The sequence below is a fragment of the Triticum urartu genome, unplaced genomic scaffold, assembly GCF_003073215.2.
Source record: "Triticum urartu cultivar G1812 unplaced genomic scaffold, Tu2.1 TuUngrouped_contig_2204, whole genome shotgun sequence".
Lineage (NCBI taxonomy): Eukaryota > Viridiplantae > Streptophyta > Magnoliopsida > Poales > Poaceae > Triticum > Triticum urartu.
The window spans coordinates 14,194-34,432 of NW_024112672.1; the positions used below are offsets into that span (position 1 = coordinate 14,194).

The window sequence follows — 20,239 nt, forward strand, 5'->3', positions numbered from 1 at the left end:
GATTACATCAAATAGATCTCCACGAGAGAGGGGGGAGAACATTGTATTGAGATCCAAAAGAGAGAATAAGCCATCTAGCTACTAACTATGGACCCGAAGGTCTGAGGTAAACTACTCACACTTCATCGGAGAGGCTATGGTGATGATGTAGAAGCCCTCTGTGGTGGATTCCCCTTCCGGCGGAGCTCCGGAACAGGCCCCACAAGATGAGATCTCGTGGATATAGAAAGTTGCAGCGGTGGAATTAGGTTTTTGGATCCGTATCTGATCGTTTGGGGGTACGTAGGTATATATAGGAGGAAGGAGTACATCGGTGGAGCTTCGAGGGGCCCACGAGGCAGGGGGCACGCCCTCCACCCTCGTGACCGCCTCTCTTCTTTCTTGATGGAGGGTCCAAGTCTCCTGGATCATATTTGTTGAGAAAATCACGTTCCCGAAGGTTTCATTCCGTTTGGACTCCGTTTGATATTCCGTTTCTTCGAAACACTGAAATAGGCAAAAAACAGCAATTTTGGGCTGGGCCTTCGGTTAATAGGTTAATCCCAAAATTAATATAAAAGTGGAAAATAAAGCCCAATATGGTCCAAAACAGTAGATAATATAGCATGGAGCAATCAAAAATTATAGATACGTTGGAGACGTATCATGAGCCTCTTGATCTTATCTTCTTTCTAAAAGAAAAAAGTTCTTACTTGTATGATTTAGATAGATACTTGTGTAATTTTCTTACTTTTATTATTGTTTGTTATTATATAGTGCGATGGTTTTGGTATCCGCCTCCGTCGGCCCTCGTCCTGTCTATGATTCGGATGTGGTATATATTATCTTTTAAAACTATTTGGTTCATTTTTTATTGTTTATGACAATTATGCCGACCAACGTGGACATAGATTTTCTTTATCTTGGAGGTATGTGAAACCAGAAATTCCAACCGACCCTAATTGTCGAGAGGTTAAATTTAGTTGGAAGAGAAAACAATTACTTGAAGGAAAAAATAAAAAAAAATTGAGGAGGGAGAAGATGATATTGAGTTGCATGTTGCGAGAGTCGTCGATGATCACAAAATCAAAGAATGGACGCAGTTGCGTTGAAGATTAGAAAGATTAGAAAATATGCCATTCATACGAGGCTTGGTATCATTATGCCGTTGGAATCAATTGTTACCTTGGTTGCGATTACGATCACATTTGTTTGTTGCATGAAATGTTTTACACAGTTTTCAATGTTATGGTTTAATTAGATTGCTCTGGAGAGCTATATGTTGTTCATAAGTATGTACTTTGGTTTTTAATGTGATGATGAACTTCTATTTAATTTTGGTCACTTATCTATCCATGATATTCTGTAATTGGTTTTGACACACTTAATTATATAATGCACGCAGATGAAACGGCAATGATGTTATGGTCAGATGCACCTCTGAGTACCATTGAGCGTGCATAATTTTCTCGAAGTGGCTGAGGCAAACAGCAGAATTTTTTGTGTTGTCATGCCCTAGATGTGGGAATACAAAGTCTACTCTGACTGAAAACCCTTCACACCCACCTTGTTTATAAGGGTTTCATGCCACACTAGATGGCACAAGCTAGGCTAGCTTTATTTTTCTTTCTCATGAAGAACATGTGCCAACACTAGATGGGTTGCATTGGCTCTGTAAGCCCACACCAAACGACCATGGACACTTGATACGCCCTGCAAGGCCCAAATGCCCTAGGTTTAAGCCCCTATAAATTGGGTGCACCGCCCATCAAGTGAGAAACGAGAATAGTGCCAACCCGCCGCCGCCACCGTTCCAAGCCCCCGCCGACCAACACCAGCAAGTATGCCTCCCACTCCACACCTCCTACCCCCGCCCCATCCCGCACCAACTACCCAGCGATCACTGATTGCTACCCTTTTTTATCCGCATGGATCACCGACCAGCCGTTGCCGTCTACGAGAGGAGGGCGATGGCCGACACCAACCGTTGCAAGTGAGTGGCCTCTGTTTCCTCCCCCAATGCCCCTAGATCCCAGCGTTCCTCTTCTTCTGCTATATCTGGGGCCTGTGCTGCTTTTCGTTCCCTTCCGCAGCTAGATCTTGGTTTTGTTGCCCATTTGGTTTGGTTTCTCATGCTTGCTCTTGCTCTGCACCGCAGCTTGAAGGTGGTCGCCTTCGTCAAGGTAAAGCATGGCAAGTCACAGAGGGTCAGCGTGGTGGGGGACAAGGAATGTGTGCTCCGATTCCCGGTCTACGACATGCCTCACAGTCAGAGACGCTGCTTGTTCGTCAGATTCCCATTCCTGGCCTTTTTGATGGGTTGTGTTTGATTCCTGATGCGCTTGTTTTTGTTGGAATGTGCAGACGTCCTGTTCGATCTCGAGGCGGCCTCAGCCGTCCCCGCCGACCTCAAGAAAGACATGGCCGCCCAGAACATGAGCGGCGCCTCAAGAAAGACATGGCCGCCCAGAACATGAGCGGCGGTGTTTGATTCCTTCGTCGGCCACCATGGGCGTCAAATGTTGGGGTAACGTAGTAATTTCAAAATTTTCCTACGCACACGCAAGATCATGGTCATGCATAGCTGAAGGAAATATGCCCTAGAGGCAATAATAAAGTTATTATTTATTTCCTTATATCATGATAAATGTTTATTATTCATGCTAGAATTGTATTAACCGGAAACATAATACATGTGTGAATACATAGACAAACAGAGTGTCACTAGTATGCCTCTACTTGCCTCATGGGCCGACCACCTCTCCTTCTCCTCCACTTCCTTCTCCCTTCCTCCCCTCTTGGTGGACTCCTACTAGGACTTGGAGTCCTAGTAGGACTCCACATCCTGGCCGCACCTAGCCTTGGCCGGCCTCCTCCTCCTCCATCCTTTATATACTGAGGCAAGGGGCACCCCAAAAACACAAGTTGATCCACGTGATCTTATTATTAGCCGTGTGCGGCGGCCCCAGCCACCATAGTCCTCGATAATATTGTAGGGTGCTTAGGCGAAGCCCTGCAGCAGTAGTACATCAAGATCGTCACCACGCCGTCGTGCTGACAGAACTCTTCCCCGACACTTTGCTGGATCGGAGTCCGGGGATCGTCATCGAGCTGAACGTGTGCTAAAACTCGGAGGTGCCGTAGTTTCGGTGCTTGATCGGTCGGGCCGTGAAGACGTACGACTACATCAACCAAACGCTTCCGTTGTCGATCTACAAAGGGTACGTAGATCACACTCTCCTCTCGTTGCTATGCATCACCATGATCTTGCGTGTGCGTAGGAAATTTTTTGAAATTACTACGTTCCCCAACAGTGGCATCCGAGCCTAGGTTTTATGTGTTGATGTTATATGCACGAGTAGAACACAAGTGAGTTGTGGGCGATATAAGTCATACTGCTTACCAGCATGTCATACTTTGGTTCGGCGGTATTGTTGGATGAAGCGGTCCGGACCGACATTACGCGTACGCTTATGCGAGACCGGTTCTCCCGACGTGCTTTGCACAAAGGTGGCTAGCGGGTGACAGTTTCTCCAACTTTAGTTGAACCGAGTGTGGCTACGCCCGGTCCTTGCGAAGGTTAAAACAACACCAACTTGACAAACTATCGTTGTGGTTTTGATGCGTAGGTAAGATTGGTTCTTGCTTAAGCCCGTAGTAGCCACGTAAAACTTGCAACAACAAAGTAGAGGACGTCTAACTTGTTTTTGCAGGGCATGTTGTGATGTGATATGGTCAAGACGTGATGAGATATAAGTTGTTGTATGAGATGATCATGTTTTGTTGAAGTTATAGGCAACTGGCAAAATCCTTATGGTTGTCTCTCTATTGCATAAGATGCAAGCGCCCAATAACTGCTTTACTTTATTGCTATGCGATAGCAATAGTTGCAAGAGCAATTGTTGGCGAGACGACCACGTGACGACACATTGATATAGATCAAGATGATGGAGATCATGGTGTCATGCCGGTGACGATAGAGATCATGACAGTACTTTGGAGATGGAGATCAAAGGCGCAAGATGATGATGGCCATATCATGTCACATATTTTGATTGCATATGATGTTTATCTTTTATACATCTTATTTTGCTTTGATTCGACGGTAGCATTATAGATGATCTCTCACTAAATCAAGAAGTGTTCTCCCTGAGTATGCACCGTTGCGAAAGTTCTTCGTGCTGAGACACCACGTGATGATCGGGTGTGATAGGCTCTACGTTCAAATACAACGGGTGCAAAACAGTTGCACACGCGGAATACTCAGGTTATACTTGACGAGCCAAGCATATACAGATATGGCCTCGGAACACGGAGACCGAAAGGTCGAGCGTGAATCATATAGTAGATATGATCAACATAGTGATGTTCACCAATGAAACTACTCCATCTCACGTGATGATCGGACATGGTTTAGTTGATTTGGATCACGTGATCACTTAGAGGATTAGAGGGATGTCTATCTAAGTGGGAGTTCTTAAGTAATATGATTAATTGAACTTAAATTTATCATGAACTTAGTCCTGGTAGTATTTTGTAAATCATGTTGTAGATCAATAGCTCGCATTGTTGCTTCCCTGTGTTTATTTTGATATGTTCCTAGAGAAAATTGTGTTGAAAGATGTTAGTAGCAATGATGCGGATTGGATCCGTGATATGAGGTTTATCCTCATTGCTGCACAGAAGAATTATGTCCTTGATGCACCGCTAGGTGACGGACCTATTGCAGCAGCAGATGCAGACGTTATGAACGTTTGGCTAGCTCAATATGATGACTACTTGATAGTTTAGTGCACCATGCTTAACATCTGAGAATCGGGACTTCAAAGACGTTTTGAACGTCATGGAACATATGAGATGTTCCAAGAGTTGAAGTTAATATTTCAAGCAAATACCCGAGTTGAGAGATATGAAGTCTCCAACAAAGTTCTACAGCTAAAAGATGGAGGAGAATCGCTCAACTAGTGAGCATGTGCCCAGATTGTCTGAGTACTACAATCGCTTGAATCAAGTGAGAGTTAATCTTCCAGATAAGATAGTGATTGACAGAATTCTCTAGTCACCATCACCAATTTAGTAGAACTTCGTGATGAACTATGATATGCAAGGGATAACGGAAACGATTGCCAAGCTCTTCGTAATGCGGAAATTGACGAAGGTAGAAATCGAGAAAAACATCAAGTGTTGATGGTAGACAAGACCACTAGTTTCAAGAAAAGGGCAGATGGAAGAAGGGGAACTTCAAGAAGAACAACAAGCAAGTTGCTGCTCAAGTGAAGAAACCCAAGTATGGTCCTAAGCCTGAGACTAAGTGCTTCTACTGCAAAGGGACTGGTCACTAGAAGCGGAACTACCCCAAGTGATTGGCGGATAAGAAGGATGGCAAAGTGAACATAAGTATATTTGATATACATGTTATTGATGTGTACTTAACTAGTGTTTATAGCAACCCCTCAGTATTTGATACTAGTTCAGTTGCTAAGATTAGTAACTCAAAACGGGAGTTGCAGAACAAACAGAGACTAGTTAAGGGTGAAGTGACGATGTGTGTTGGAAGTGGTTCCAAGATTGATATGATCATCATCGCAGACTCCCTGTACTTTCGAGATTAGTGTTGAACCTAATAAGTGTTATTTGGTGTTTGCGTTGAGCATGAATATGATTTGATCATGTTTATTGCAATACGGTTATTCATTTAAGTAGAGAATAAATTGTTGTTCTGTTTACATGAATAAAACCTTCTATGGTCATACACCCAATGAAAATGGTTTGTGGATCTCGATCGTAGTGATACACATATTCATAATATTGAAACCAAAAGATGCAAAGTTAATAATGATAGTGCAACTTATTTGTAGCACTGCCGTTTAGGTCATATTGGTGTAAAGCGCATGAAGAACTCCATGCTGATGGGCATTTTGGAATCACTTGATTATGAATCACTTTGATGCTTGCGAACCATGCCTCATGGGCAAGATGACTAAGACTCCGTTCTCCGGAGCGAGCAACTGACTTATTAGAAAAAATACATACTAATGTATGCCGTCCGATGAGTGTTAAGGCTCACGGCAAGTATCGTTATTTTCTAAACTTCACAGATGATTTGAGCAGATATGGGTATATCTACTTGATTAAACATAAGTCTGAACATTTTGAAAAGTTCAAAGAATTCAGAGTGAAGTGGAAAATCAAAGAATTTCAGAGTGAACTGTTCAATGTTCAGACTTATGTTTCATCAAGTAGATATACCATATCTGCCTCAAATCATCTGTGAAGTTTTAGAAAATAACGATACTTGCCGTGAGCCTTAACACTTCATCGGAACCGCATACATCAGTATGTATTATTTCCAATAAGTCAATTGCTCGGCTCCGGAGAACGGAGTCTTAGTCATCTTTCCCATGAGGCATGGTACGCAAGCATCAAGTGATCATAATCAAGTGATTCCAAAAGCCCATCAGCATGAGTTCTTCATGCGCTTACACCAATATGACCCAAACGGCAGTGCTACAAATAAGTTGCACTATCATTATTAACTTTGCATCTTTTGGCTTCAATATTATGAATATGTGTATCACTACAATCGAGATCCAACAAACCATTTTCGTTGGTGTGTATGACCATAGAAGGTTTTATTCATGTAAACAGAACAACAATTGTTCTCTAACTTAAATGAATAACCGTATTGCAATAAACATGATCAAATCATATTCATGCTCAACGCAAACACCAAATAACACTTATATAGGTTCAACACTAATCTCGAAAGTACAGGGAGTCTGCGATGATGATCATATCAATCTTGGAACCACTTCCAACACACATCGTCACTTCACCCTTAACTAGTCTCTGTTTGTTCTGCAACTCCCGTTTTGAGTTACTAATCTTAGCAACTGAACTAGTATCAAATACTGAGGGGTTGCTATAAACACTAGTTAAGTACACATCAATAACATGTATATCAAATATACTTATGTTCACTTTGCCATCCTTCTTATCCGCCAATCACTTGGGGTAGTTCCGCTTCTAGTGACCAGTCCCTTTGCAGTAGAAGCACTTAGTCTCAGGCTTAGGACCATACTTGGGTTTCTTCACTTGAGCAGCAACTTGCTTGTTGTTCTTCTTGAAGTTCCCCTTCTTCCATCTGCCCTTTTCTTGAAACTAGTGGTCTTGTCTACCATCAACACTTGATGTTTTTCTCGATTTCTACCTTCGTCAATTTCCGCATTACGAAGAGCTTGGCAATCGTTTCCGTTATCCCTTGCATATCATAGTTCATCACGAAGTTCTACTAAATTGGTGATGGTGACTAGAGAATTCTGTCAATCACTATCTTATCTGGAAGATTAACTCTCACTTGATTCAAGCGATTGTAGTACTCAGACAATCTGGGCACATGCTCACTAGTTGAGCGATTCTCCTCCATCTTTTAGCTGTAGAACTTTGTTGGAGACTTCATATCTCTCAACTCGGGTATTTGCTTGAAATATTAACTTCAACTCTTGGAACATCTCATATGTTCCATGACGTTCAAAACGTCTTTGAAGTCCCGATTCTCAGATGTTAAGCATGGTGCACTAAACTATCAAGTAGTCATCATATTGAGCTAGCCAAACGTTCATAACGTCTGCATCTGCTGCTGCAATAGGTCCGTCACCTAGCGGTGCATCAAGGACATAATTCTTCTGTGCAGCAATGAGGATAAACCTCATATCACGGATCCAATCCGCATCATTGCTACTAACATCTTTCAACACAATTTTCTCTAGGAACATATCAAAATAAACACAGGGAAGCAACAATGCGAGCTATTGATCTACAACATGATTTACAAAATACTACCAGGACTAAGTTCATGATAAATTTAAGTTCAATTTAATCATATTACTTAAGAACTCCCACTTAGATAGACATCCCTCTAATCCTCTAAGTGATCACGTGATCCAAATCAACTAAACCATGTCCGATCATCACGTGAGATGGAGTAGTTTCATTGGTGAACATCGTTATGTTGATCATATCTGCTATATGATTCACGCTCGACCTTTCGGTCTCCGTGTTCCGAGGCCATATGTGTATATGCTTGGCTCGTCAAGTATAACCTGAGTATTTCGCGTGTGCAACTGTTTTGCATCCGTTGTATTTGAACGTAGAGCCTATCACACCCGATCATCACGTGGTGTCTCAGCACGAAGAACTTTCGCAACGGTGCACACTCAGGGAGAACACTTCTTGATAATTAGTGAGAGATCATCTTATAATGCTACCGTCAATCAAAGCAAGATAAGATGCATAAAAGATAAACATCATATGCAATCAAAATATGTGACATGATATGGCCATCATCATCTTGCGCCTTTGATTCCCATCTCCAAAGTACTGTCATGATCTCTATCGTCACCGGCATGACACCATGATCTCCATCATCTTGATCTATATCAATGTGTCGTCACGTGGTCGTCTCGCCAACAATTGCTCTTGCAACTATTGCTATCGCATAGCAATAAAGTAAAGCAGTTATTGGGCGCTTGCATCTTATGCAATAGAGAGACAACCATAAGGATTTTGCCAGTTGCCTATAACTTCAACAAAACATGATCATCTCATACAACAACTTATATCTCATCACGTCTTGACCATATCACATCACAACATGCCCTGCAAAAACAAGTTAGACGTCCTCTACTTTGTTGTTGCAAGTTTTACGTGGCTACTACGGGCTTAAGCAAGAACCAATCTTACCTACGCATCAAAACCACAACGATAGTTTGTCAAGTTGGTGTTGTTTTAACCTTCGCAAGGACCGGGCGTAGCCACACTCGGTTCAACTAAAGTTGGAGAAACTGTCACCCGCTAGCCACCTTTGTGCAAAGCACGTCGGGAGAACCGGTCTCGCATAAGCGTACGCGTAATGTCGGTCCGGACCGCTTCATCCAACAATACCGCCGAACCAAAGTATGACATGCTGGTAAGCAGTATGACTTATATCGCCCACAACTCACTTGTGTTCTACTCGTGCATATAACATCAACACATAAAACCTAGGCTCGGATGCCACTGTTGGGGAACGTAGTAATTTCAAAATTTTCCTACGCACACGCAAGATCATGGTGATGCATAGAAACGAGAGGAGAGTGTGATCTACGTACACTTTGTAGATCGACAACGGAAGCGTTTGGTTGATGTAGTCGTACGTCTCCACGGCCCGACCGATCAAGCACCGAAACTACGGCACCTCCGAGTTCTAGCACACGTTCAGCTCGATGATGATCCCCGGACTCCGATCTAGCAAAGTGTCGGGGAAGAGTTCCGTCAGCACGACGGGGTGGTGACGATCTTGATGTACTACCGTCGCAGGGCTTCGCCTAAGCACCGCTACAATATGACCGAGGTGGAATATGGTGGAGGGGGCACCGCACACGGCTAAGGAACGATCACGAAGATCAACTTGTGTCTATGGGGTGCCCCTTGCCTCAGTATATAAAGGATGGAGGAGGAGGAGGCCGGCCAAGGCTAGGTGCGGCCAGTATGTGGAGTCCTATTAGGACTCCAAGTCCTAGTAGGAGTCCACCAAGGGGGAAGGAAGGGAGAAGGAAGTGGAGGAGAAGGAGAGGTGGCCGGCCCCCTTTTCCCTAGTCCAATTCGGACTAGAGGGGAGGGGGGGCGCAGCAGCCCCTTGGCCCTTTCTCCTCTTCCCACTAAAGCCCATCAAGGCCCATTGCTTCTCCCGTAACTACCCGGTACTCCGAAAAATACCCGAATCACTCGGAACCTTTCCGATGTCCGAATATAGTCGTCCAATATATCAATCTTTACGTCTCGACCATTTTGAGACTCCTTGTAATGTCCCCGATCTCATCCGGGACTCCGAACTCCTTCGGTACATCAAAACTCATAATATAACTGTCATCGAAACCTTAAGCGTGCGGACCCTACGGGTTCGAGAACAATGTAGACATGACCGAGACACGTCTCCGGTCAATAACCAATAGCGGGACCTGGATGCCCATATTGGCTCCTACATATTCTATGAAGATCTTTATCGGTCAGACCGCATAACAACATACGTTGTTCCCTTTGTCATCAGTATGTTACTTGCCCGAGATTCGATCGTCGGTATCTTAATACCTAGTTCAATCTCGTTACCAGCAAGTCTCTTTACTCGTTCCATAATACATCATCTCGCAACTAACTCATTAGTTGCAATGCTTGCAAGGCTTAAGTGATGTGCATTACCGAGAGGGCCCAAAGATACCTCTCCGACAATCGGAGTGACAAATCCTAATCTCGAAATACGCCAACCCAACACGTACCTTTGGAGACACCTGTAGAGCACCTTTATAATCACCCAGTTACGTTGTGACGTTTGGTAGCACACAAAGTGTTCCTCCGGCAAACGGGAGTTGCATAATCTCATAGTCATAGGAACATGTATAAGTCATGAAGAAAGCAATAGCAACATACTAAACGATCGGGTGCTAAGCTAATGGAATGGGTCATGTCAATCACATCATTCTCCTAATGATGTGATCCCGTTAATCAAATAACAACTCTTTTGTTTATGGTTAGGAAACATAACCATCTTCGATTAACGAGCTAGTCAAGTAGAGGCATACTAGTGACACTTTGTTTGTCTATGTATTCACACAAGTATTATGTTTCCGGTTAATACAATTCTAGCATGAATAATAAACATTTATCATGATATAAGGAAATAAATAATAACTTTATTTATTGTCTCTAGGGCATATTTCCTTCATCAAAATCACCGCATATCTTCGCCGCATAGTTTCAGAAAATAGAAGATGATGAGAAGAGGTGCGGGGATGTAAATAGATGGATCCCAAGCCCTCCATTGACATCAAGTGACCCAGATAACCACTGCTCGGTTAAAAGTTGAATATAATTTATACTAAACCTTTGTACTTATGATTACATTTTTAATGCGTATAATTTTCTTAGTTGACATACTTATCCATGCAACATTATTGCTAAGTACTCACTATGTTTTTATTTACTCTCCATATTAGCTTTGTCATAGGCCAAACTTTATAGAGTTTGACAAAGTTTATAGAAAATAATATGAACATTTAAAATAACATATATATTCAATGATTAATCCAACACTATTAATTTGTCATTTTCAATGTTAATAACTTTTTAGAAACTTCGTCGAAGTTTACAAAGTTTGACTCAAGATAAAGCTAATATGCAAAATAAATAAATAAACAAAGGGAGTAATAGTTATAGTCATCCTTTTTTATACAATTATTATGTGTATCATTGTAAAATACATATGCTAAACTTGAATAGTTTAGTAATAAAAGCCTTCTTGAGTTATTTGGACTTTAAATTACTGTGTAACAAAAACCTTCAATAATTATTTTGACAAATGTATAAACTACATAGTATGAATTGTGTGTGTGTGACCACATCTTTAAATCTCATGGTACAAATCTCTAAAGCATACCACCAAAAGAGTATCTCAATAGTTTCTAGTTTATGATTAACTAAGCATATTTATAGAAAATTTCTAGATTATAAGTTGAACTGTTGGCATTAATTCATATTTTCAAGGTGAAATGTGTCCTGCAAATTTCCAGGGTTTCAGCAACAAAGTTGAACATATCCATGCTATGTACTTTCTGTTGAAATAACATCACTTGTAATAAATCACCTCACACATAATAATGTTGTGGATTTTACTATTTATGTGGACATCCGACTTGATTATGTGATATGCTCGTGGGCAATGTACTTAATACCATATAGTGTATTTTCTGCACTTGTAGATCGTGAGCTACCTTTTCTTTTGCTTCTTCGGCTCCCTAGGCGAAGCATATGCAGGCGGTGGGGGCGGAATATCTCCCCTGGAACCCACTCCCCCATTTTTTGTTATCATTATTCTCCTGCACAATCAGATCATTCGCATTTTCTTTATTCTTCTCCATCGATTCATGTTGTATGGTCTCTCCTCCGCGAATAAGTTTATGATGAGGGTTGAGAGAGTCCAACCCCTGCTTGTCACTCTACCTTGTCTTTCTCACCATTGTTGTTGAGTTGAGAACGACACATAATGGCTTTTTTGGGGGATTACTAAGCTTTGTTGAGGGGAGTATAAGTTTTATCTTATATTTGTATGAAGTAGTAATATCTTTAAGTAGATTCGTTTAAATAACTTCCAAAAGTTTGACTTGACTTGCTTAGGATCACAGAAGCTCCACCGTCCCCTGTTTCCCACTCACCTCCCTTCCCTTCCCTGTCCCATTCGACAAAACACGCCAAGCACGCGCACCGAATCCATCGCCGAGCGAGCAAGCAGACACCACCTGCCCCGCCCCGCCCTGCCCAGACTGCCGCCCACAGTCTCCCAGGAGCTCAGAGGCGCCACCAAGAACCGCACGGAAGCGGCACCTGAGCCACCGGATCGATGGCGATGGCCGGCGGGCCCCCGCCGGCGCCGCTGCCGTGGTGGGGCACCAGTTCTTCGCGCCCTACGTGGTGCCGCTGACGGTCACCAAGAAGGCCCTCAGCCTCTCCGACGGCGACTTCGCCATCACCGACGCCAACGGCGCCGTCGTGCTCAAGGTCAAGGGCGCCATCTTCAGCATCCGGAGCCGCCGCACCATCCTCGACGGCGCCGGGATGCCCCTCCTCACCATGCAAGAAAAGGTCCCTTTCCGTCCATCTCCCTCCCCTGGCCTGGCACCGCTGAAATTTTCTTGATCCGTAGACATGTCTCCAAGTTCTTTGCAGAGTAAGATCGTTGACCCGTAGACAAGGGTGAACTGAGTCGTCGCAAATTGGAATAGTGTTGCTATTCATTTTTATTTTTATTTTGAGCTGGGGGAAGGAATAGTCTTGATTTTTCGAGTTGAGCTGAGGGAGGAATAATCTTCTGACCTCTACATCACGCGCACAAGTCACAACCCAAATTATTATTATTATTTATTTTTTTAGCCGGGAGGAATAGTCTTGATTCTTCCAGTGGAGGAGATATATCTGCTGACCTCTACATCATGCTCACAAGTCACAGTCCAAATTATTGCAAAATCATCACAAGAAAGTAGCACAGGAAAATGACGTGTATAAATGAAGTTGACTAATTCCAAACTGCCAGTATTCTTAGCAACCGTTCAACTTGAACTTGATGCATGATGAGGAGTTTTGAACTAGTCCAACATGAGTATTTCTTTCTTTCTGTTTTGTTGCGACAAGCAGAGCAGGATGGGGATTCCGAATGATTCCAGTGCTTCTAATGCTTCTGCCGTTTGCGATAACGCTGCAGATTCCAGTTGTGAACACCAGAATGTTTGATCAAAGTTTTTTTTGTTCTTGTCCAAGAAATTAATCTGGAAAAGTTTCTCGTGGCAAAAAAACTTTCTTGGCGACCTATTATACACATAGATAAACAATTAGTGCCATCTGAATTTTGTGGCTTAATTTTAAACAACACAATTACAGATCAGATCCGTGAAACACGCTTCAAATTTGAACTCGACTAATTTCAACCGCCAACCGGAGCTGGAGATTGCTGCCATCACACCCTTTCAACTGTTCATAATAACTGAAACTCAAACAAGTAACACTGTTAACAAAACATCCAAGTTCAGTGCGTTTAGGGATTATTACGTGCCTGCTGTAGCTGAAGCGCCGTAGTTGATAATTGTGGTGGCATAATAACAGTTTCACTTGATCAGGTGTTCAGTATGCACCACAGATGGGAGGTGTTCAGAGGGGACAGCACCAGCTCAGGCGACCTGCTCTTCAGCGTGAAGACAACTTCGCTGATCCAACTCAAGACGGAGATGGATGTCTTCTTGGCCGGGAACACCGCGCAGCAGGTCTGCGACTTCAAGATCAAGGGCAGCTACTTCGACAGGTCCTGCGTCTTCTACCTTGGCGACTCCAACAACATGGTAGCTCAAGTAAGTGCTTTTCTGATCATGCTGTGAAGTTTCACAACTTTTTTTATGTAGCGAACATATGTATGTAACCGGTTACATCTGTCGCTGCAGATGAGCCGTAAGCTGACTGTTTCCAATGTGCTGCTGGGGAGGGACACGTTCAGTGTGACCGTGTTCCCGCACGTCGACTACGTGTTCATCGCGAGCCTTGTTGTGATCCTGGATGAGGTTCACAGGGACAAGCGCGAAGATTGATGAGTGAGTTATATACACTCCTGGATCCTGAGCGTTCCTGGAGTTCTACTACTGTGGTGTCATCTCAAGTTGATGTGTTGTCACTGGTCATTGGTGCTATCTGCATTTGATGTGGTGCGAGCATGGTGAACCATGCTGAATTGTGATGTTGTGGAATAATGTTTATGCACCTTACATTTGATCCCTGGCCTGCTAGTGTATCATTTGTATTTACCGCAGTGATTGATTGTTTGTTTGCTTGAGATGAAATGCTGCACATGTTTAGTGTTACAACCAAGGAACAAAAAGTAAATTATGTTATGCAAAGTAAGGTATCGAGCGATTTAAACTAAGAAGTATCCAATAGGTTTGTTTCATATTGTCACTTCTTTCTAGAAAAGGAGGATCACTTCCTGCCTCTACATCATTATGATGCAGACAAGCATATATTATTAAAGTTTACCAAGCACCAGTACTGAAGTACACAAATAACAAATAAAAAGCCACAACCGGCGAAAATATCACTTTTTTTAATGGGCAGCACACTACTACAAACTACAAGAGTGCAAAAGGGAAATCAAATAGTCCTAATTAAACTGGAGGTGGTATGACTAAATATTGGTTTCTAACTATAACTATAGACACTGAGTGCTAAATCAGAATACAATCATGTATGTATTTAAAAAAAAAAAATCAAAGCTCATTTCTTGGTTAAAGATAAATCTTGCAAAGCGCCTGCAACTTATACTTTTGGACAACCTAAATCAAAGGATATATATGATAAAATTAATTTTAATTTTCATACATTTTTATTGTAGTTTGTATGTCTTAGCAAACTTAGCATATATGTCAGATAAATCTTGCAAAGCGCCTGCAACTTATACTTTTGGACAACCTAAATCAAAGGATATATATGATAAAATTAATTTTAATTTTCATACATTTTTATTGTAGTTTGTTTTTCTTAGCAAACTTAGCATATATGTCTTGATTTTATTATAGTTTTCAGAGTAGTTTACAATCAAACTCACATGAAGGGATGTTGCTAAGATAGTGCTTATGAGTGCAAATGTGCAGATAAAAAATTATTGGTAATGGTATCCGGCGCAGATGGCAAACAAGCGCATTTTGCTGGCAGTTTTAGTTGCGACGCATGATCAAACGATGGAAGTTTCTGCCCGTTTTGTGTGACACGTTCAGTGTGACCGTGTTCCCCCCACGTCGACTACGTGTTCATCGCAAGTCTTGTTGTGATCCTGGACGAGGTTCACAGGGACAAGCGTGAAAATAATTGATGAGTGAGTTATATAAGCTCCCGGATCCTGAGCGTCCTCGAGTACTACAGCTGCCGTGTCATCTCAAGCTGATGTGTTGTCACCGGTCACTGGTGTAGTCCTGGCTATGGGCAGCCCGACCCAACTTTGTCCACGGGCCGGCCCTGGGCCTAGATTTTGAGCCTGATGGCCGAGCCCGGGCCCGTCATTTTCGCCGTTTATGGAAGAGGCCCGACCTGTGGCCCGAGGCCTGGCGGGCTTCTAGCGTGATGGGCCAGGCTCGGGCCCAGTTTTTAGGCCCGACGACCGGTCGGGCTTGGGCCTGAGATTTTTGCGTCAGGCTTTGATTGGCCCGGCCCGGCCCGACAGATGGCTAGGTTTACACTGGTGTTATCTGCATTTCTTGTAGCATTATGCTAGCATGATGAGTCATGCTGAATTGTGATCATGGGCGGATTTAGGCCCCAGGCAGAAGGGGCGTGAGGCCTGGGGCGTGAGGCCCATGTCCTTCATATATCTGTGTACTGTAGCTACACTAATTTGCTACAGTCAACAAAGCTGCCTGGGCCTTGGCCCAGTTTGCCTGGGCCTTGGCTCATTCCTGGGTCCGCCATTGATTGTGATGTTGTGCAATAATAATGTTTATGCACCTTACATTTGATCCCTGGCCTGCCAGTGTATCATTAGTATTTACCGTAGTGATTGATTGTTTGCTTGAGATGAAATGTTGAGCTATATATAATTGAGAGTACACGCCATTCATCGTCGACGATCCACCCATGCATGTATAAGCAATAAGTTGGCCGTCTATTGTGGCGATAATCCTAAACACACGGGGTTTTACAGGCCTGTCATGGGCTTTTCTCAAACTAATCCCTCTGCCTCCACTAATTTTGGGTGAGTCCGTCACCTTTATCTCTATCCAATCAAAAGATTCTAATTTATCCAATCAAAAGATTCCAACTAGGATGCCCCCCTATTTTCAGTGGGGTGAGCCCCTCACCCTCATCTCTATCCAATCAAAAAATTCCAACTTATCCAATCAAAAGATTCCAACTAGGACGCTCCGTGAATCCTCGTAAATCATAGCCCGTGTGTGTACCATTGCTCGTGAAGAGGGACAGGAAATCCGTGTTTGGTGGGAGCAGAGTGAAAAAAACCCGCGGAAATGGGTGTCTCCCATTACTAGCATCGAGGGACGAGCCTTGCGGACTGGTACTAGCGACAGCGCCATTAGGCTGGTTATAACGGGGAGTATCATATACTAGTATCATGCATATGATACTAGTCTATGATACTACATCCCTAATGCATAATATCATATGTTGGTATCATAGATGACTACATTTATTGCCATGCATGACACAAAGTAGCACATCATTTAATATGATACGGTATCATGATATGATACTCAAGCCTCTCTTTCTTCATTTAATTCTATGCCACCTCATCAAAATTGCTTAGTTGGCATACATGATACTACCTATGATACTCCTCCCATTACGGGCAGCCTTACAAAGGCCCATCTTATCTAGTTTATGGTATCACAAACAGTTAGGACATTAGACATGTGTGGAAAAGGTAATGCTATCACACACAGTCATAAGGAAAAGTATATGTGATGGAAAACATATCTCGCACGACGGGTCAATATGAACCGTCCGTGAACCGCACACGGTTTTCCCATAAGTTATGGTTCAAGTCATCACAGACAATTGTCTTTGTGAAACTGTGTGCCCTCACGTGCACACAATTTTCTTTTTGAAACTATGGGATAACTGACCACTTTGCAAACGGTTTGTTCATCAAAACTGTATGGACAATATTACACACAATTTTCATTTCTCGGTGGTGCGCGATAGTCTAGTGCACATATTTTCCAGACACACGGTTTTGTTTTCATTATCACACACAGTCCATCCATCATGTGCGGAGGAGGGGGGGGGGGGCTTTGTGACGCCCCGAGACCGTTGCACCAGGTGTCTCCTAGTTGTTCGCTGTCATTACCATGTCATTTGCTTGCGTGTTGCATTTCATCATGTCACCTCTTGCATCGCATCATGTCATCATGCCATCATTTCATTAATCTTATAACTTTTATAAATAAATTGTATGGATTTTCGATCCATTTAAATCGAGGAAAATGCACATGGTGATTTTCTCTTTATAACATATATCCTCCCAATATTATTAGGGAGCTATAATAAATATTCCATTCTTTTGGAATTAACCATAACACACGTGCAAAATATTTTCCCATGTCTATTCCTCTTCGAGTTTGATCTTCAAACCTTGCCAATAATTCTCATCTCTTTTATCGAGGCTCCTCCTAAATTCTTAACATTTTTGGACACACCTAAAGTTTAGACTCCATTCAAACTTCTTCGGTGCAAGTTTAATAATCTTGGATTTAACTGCCCCTATTTTGTTGGAACCATTTTTGTTGGGTTGGAAGTATTTTATAAAGCCTTAAAAATATGTCCCACCATTGTTATTCTTGATCATGGCCTCTTCTTCTAATTATTTTAACTCTCTCTTTTTTTTTCTCAGCTAAAGAGAGAGAGAACAGAGAGCCCAACTGGGCCTCCTTAGGCCCACTCTCGCGCCGGCCCACCTAGGCCACCCGCACCGAGGCCAGCTGACCCCTCCTATCCTTTCCCCACGGCCCAGCCCGCACCGGCTCTAACCCTAGCGACCACCAGGCCCGACCGAACCCTCGCTCTCTCCCTCACCTTCGCTCTCTTGCGCCGCCAGAGCCTCTAGCTCGATCCCCTCCTCCCTCAGCGCCATCTCTCCCTCGATCCCATCTCTCTCTCTCGCATGACCAGCGTCGGCCTCGTTCCCCTCCCTCACGCATGCCGTTGCCTCCCTCCTTCCTCTCCTGCAGCTCGTCCCCGACCACCCAGGCCGAAGCTCCCGCTGCGGCGCCTTGGACAGGAGGTCCCACATGGAGGCCCGCCTCACTTTCAGCGCCCTCTCCTCTGTTCCGCTGCTCCGCCTCCCTTGCCCTGGCGCCCCATCGGCCGGCAGAGACCCAAAAGCCATCCCGCAGCGCCACAAACCAGGAAAGTCTCCTCCTCTACTCTACCCCGCCTCTGCGCCGCCGTCCTCCATGGTCGTAGCCGGCCGAGCTTGAAGCTCCCGCCGCTGCACCTCGTCGCGTCTCTGTTGCCGGCGACCTCGCCTGGACCTGTCAAGCTTCGTCGCCCTGCTTCCCCTGCATCCTCTACTTCGAGCAGGAGGACGAGACGCGTCCCAACCCCCTGCCTCACTGCGTTCTGCGCCAGAAAACACGCCCGACGCCTTCGATCCATCACCTCGTAGAGGAGAGGACCAGCAACACAAACCACATCAAGCCACGGCCAAAAACCTGCCGCGTTGACCAAGGCCCTGCTCAAGCCCGTGAAGTGTACGACAACACGACGCCCGCCAAGTTAGACTACCGCCTACACGTACCTCACCGTCGCCGTGTGTTATCTTCCGCCCAAGAACAAGACAGCCCGAACATCTACGGACCCTGTACCACTACCGTCGCAAGAACGAGACCAACAAGTCCGAAGACCCCAAGTACCACGACAACTCTGAAGGGATTCGATTTCGCCAAGTTCCTCTTCGACACTGTGTACCACTACTGCCGCCGAACTTCTACAGAACGCGTACGACAACCATCGCCGAAGACCCGTGAACGACTACCGATGACCCTCCAAGTTCGTCCATGATTGCTATGTACCACCACCATCGACGTGAACCAACTACTACCACTACGAACATGGCGAGAACGCCTACTTCCGCTACGAACTTGATCCATTCCGAAAAGTCACGCCTCGAAGGTATAACCGTCGAGAACGACCGTCCGAGAACGAATGCATGTTTTGTATGAGATGAACCCCACGTTTGCACCGTGTCTGAAATTGTCGCTTGCATGTTCCTTCTCGTTGCCATGACGTCCACCCGTGGGAACCGGGCAACCGGGAGCACCCCATCTTCTTGCATGACACACTCACACCCACTTCCTTTGGCACCGATATCCCCGTGAGCTACCGAGTCATGGGAATGTTGCCGCGGCATCATTTCCGTTTCATCACCGTGGCACCTCTTTCTTTCTACCACGGTGACAAATGCTCTCATCACGCTCATGTCAACTTTTAATAAAAATTGCATAAAACTTGCAAACGTCATCCGCATCATGATAATAACCTTTAAATGTTTAAATTTGTTGTTGCACCAAATTGCTAAATGCATATGGGGATTTACCGGAATTGTTGTTATTGTTGTTTCCGGCCTTATTTAAAATGCCTAACTATGTTTTCTACTCATGTTTCACCTCTTGCCATGTTTAACAACATTTAATATTGTTGAGTACCTAACCGAGAGTGAACCAAATAAGGATGTGGTGTTCCGTCAATATGCAACTCGTTGCATATTGAGCTCCACTTAACTTGTAGTATTGTTTGTGCACTTTATATACGGGGGCAGGGGCACCCCAGAGGAACACAAGTTGATCCACGTGATCATATTCTTAGCCGTGTGCGGCGCCCCCTGCCACCATAGTCCTCGATAATATTGTAGCGGTGCTTAGGCGAAGCCCTGCGACAGTAGTACATCAAGATCGTCACCACGCCGTCGTGCTGACGGAACTCTTCCCCGACACTTTGCTGGATCGGAGTCCGGGGATCGTCATTGAGCTGAACGTGTGCTAAAACTCGGAGGTGCCGTAGTTTCGGTGCTTGATCGGTCGGGCCGTGAAGACGTACGACTACATCAACCAAACGCTTCCGTTGTCGATCTACAAGGGTACGTAGATCACACTCTCCCCTCTCGTTGCTATGCATCACCATGACTCTG

The 20,239-nt window shown here is 44.1% G+C and overlaps 1 protein-coding gene across 1 annotated transcript; it reads left to right on the forward strand.

Moving 5' to 3' along the window:
• The first annotated feature begins 2,487 nt into the window (after window positions 1–2,487).
• On the forward strand, window positions 2,488–14,383 carry LOC125526890 (protein LURP-one-related 10-like). Its single transcript, XM_048691498.1, has 4 exons — window positions 2,488–2,514; window positions 12,187–12,651; window positions 13,680–13,907; window positions 13,998–14,383. The coding sequence occupies exons 1-4, from the start codon at window positions 2,488–2,490 to the stop codon at window positions 14,139–14,141; spliced, it is 864 nt and encodes a 287-aa protein (XP_048547455.1). The 3' UTR covers window positions 14,142–14,383.
• The last annotated feature ends 5,856 nt before the right edge of the window (window positions 14,384–20,239 follow it).

Coding starts and splice junctions, on each gene's coding strand:
- LOC125526890 (XM_048691498.1), top strand. CDS start 2,488: ATGGGCGTCAAATGTTGGGGTAACGTA. Junction 12,652..13,679: donor TCCTCACCATGCAAGAAAAG/GTCCCTTTCCGT, acceptor TCACTTGATCAG/GTGTTCAGTATGCACCACAG. Junction 13,908..13,997: donor CCAACAACATGGTAGCTCAA/GTAAGTGCTTTT, acceptor CTGTCGCTGCAG/ATGAGCCGTAAGCTGACTGT.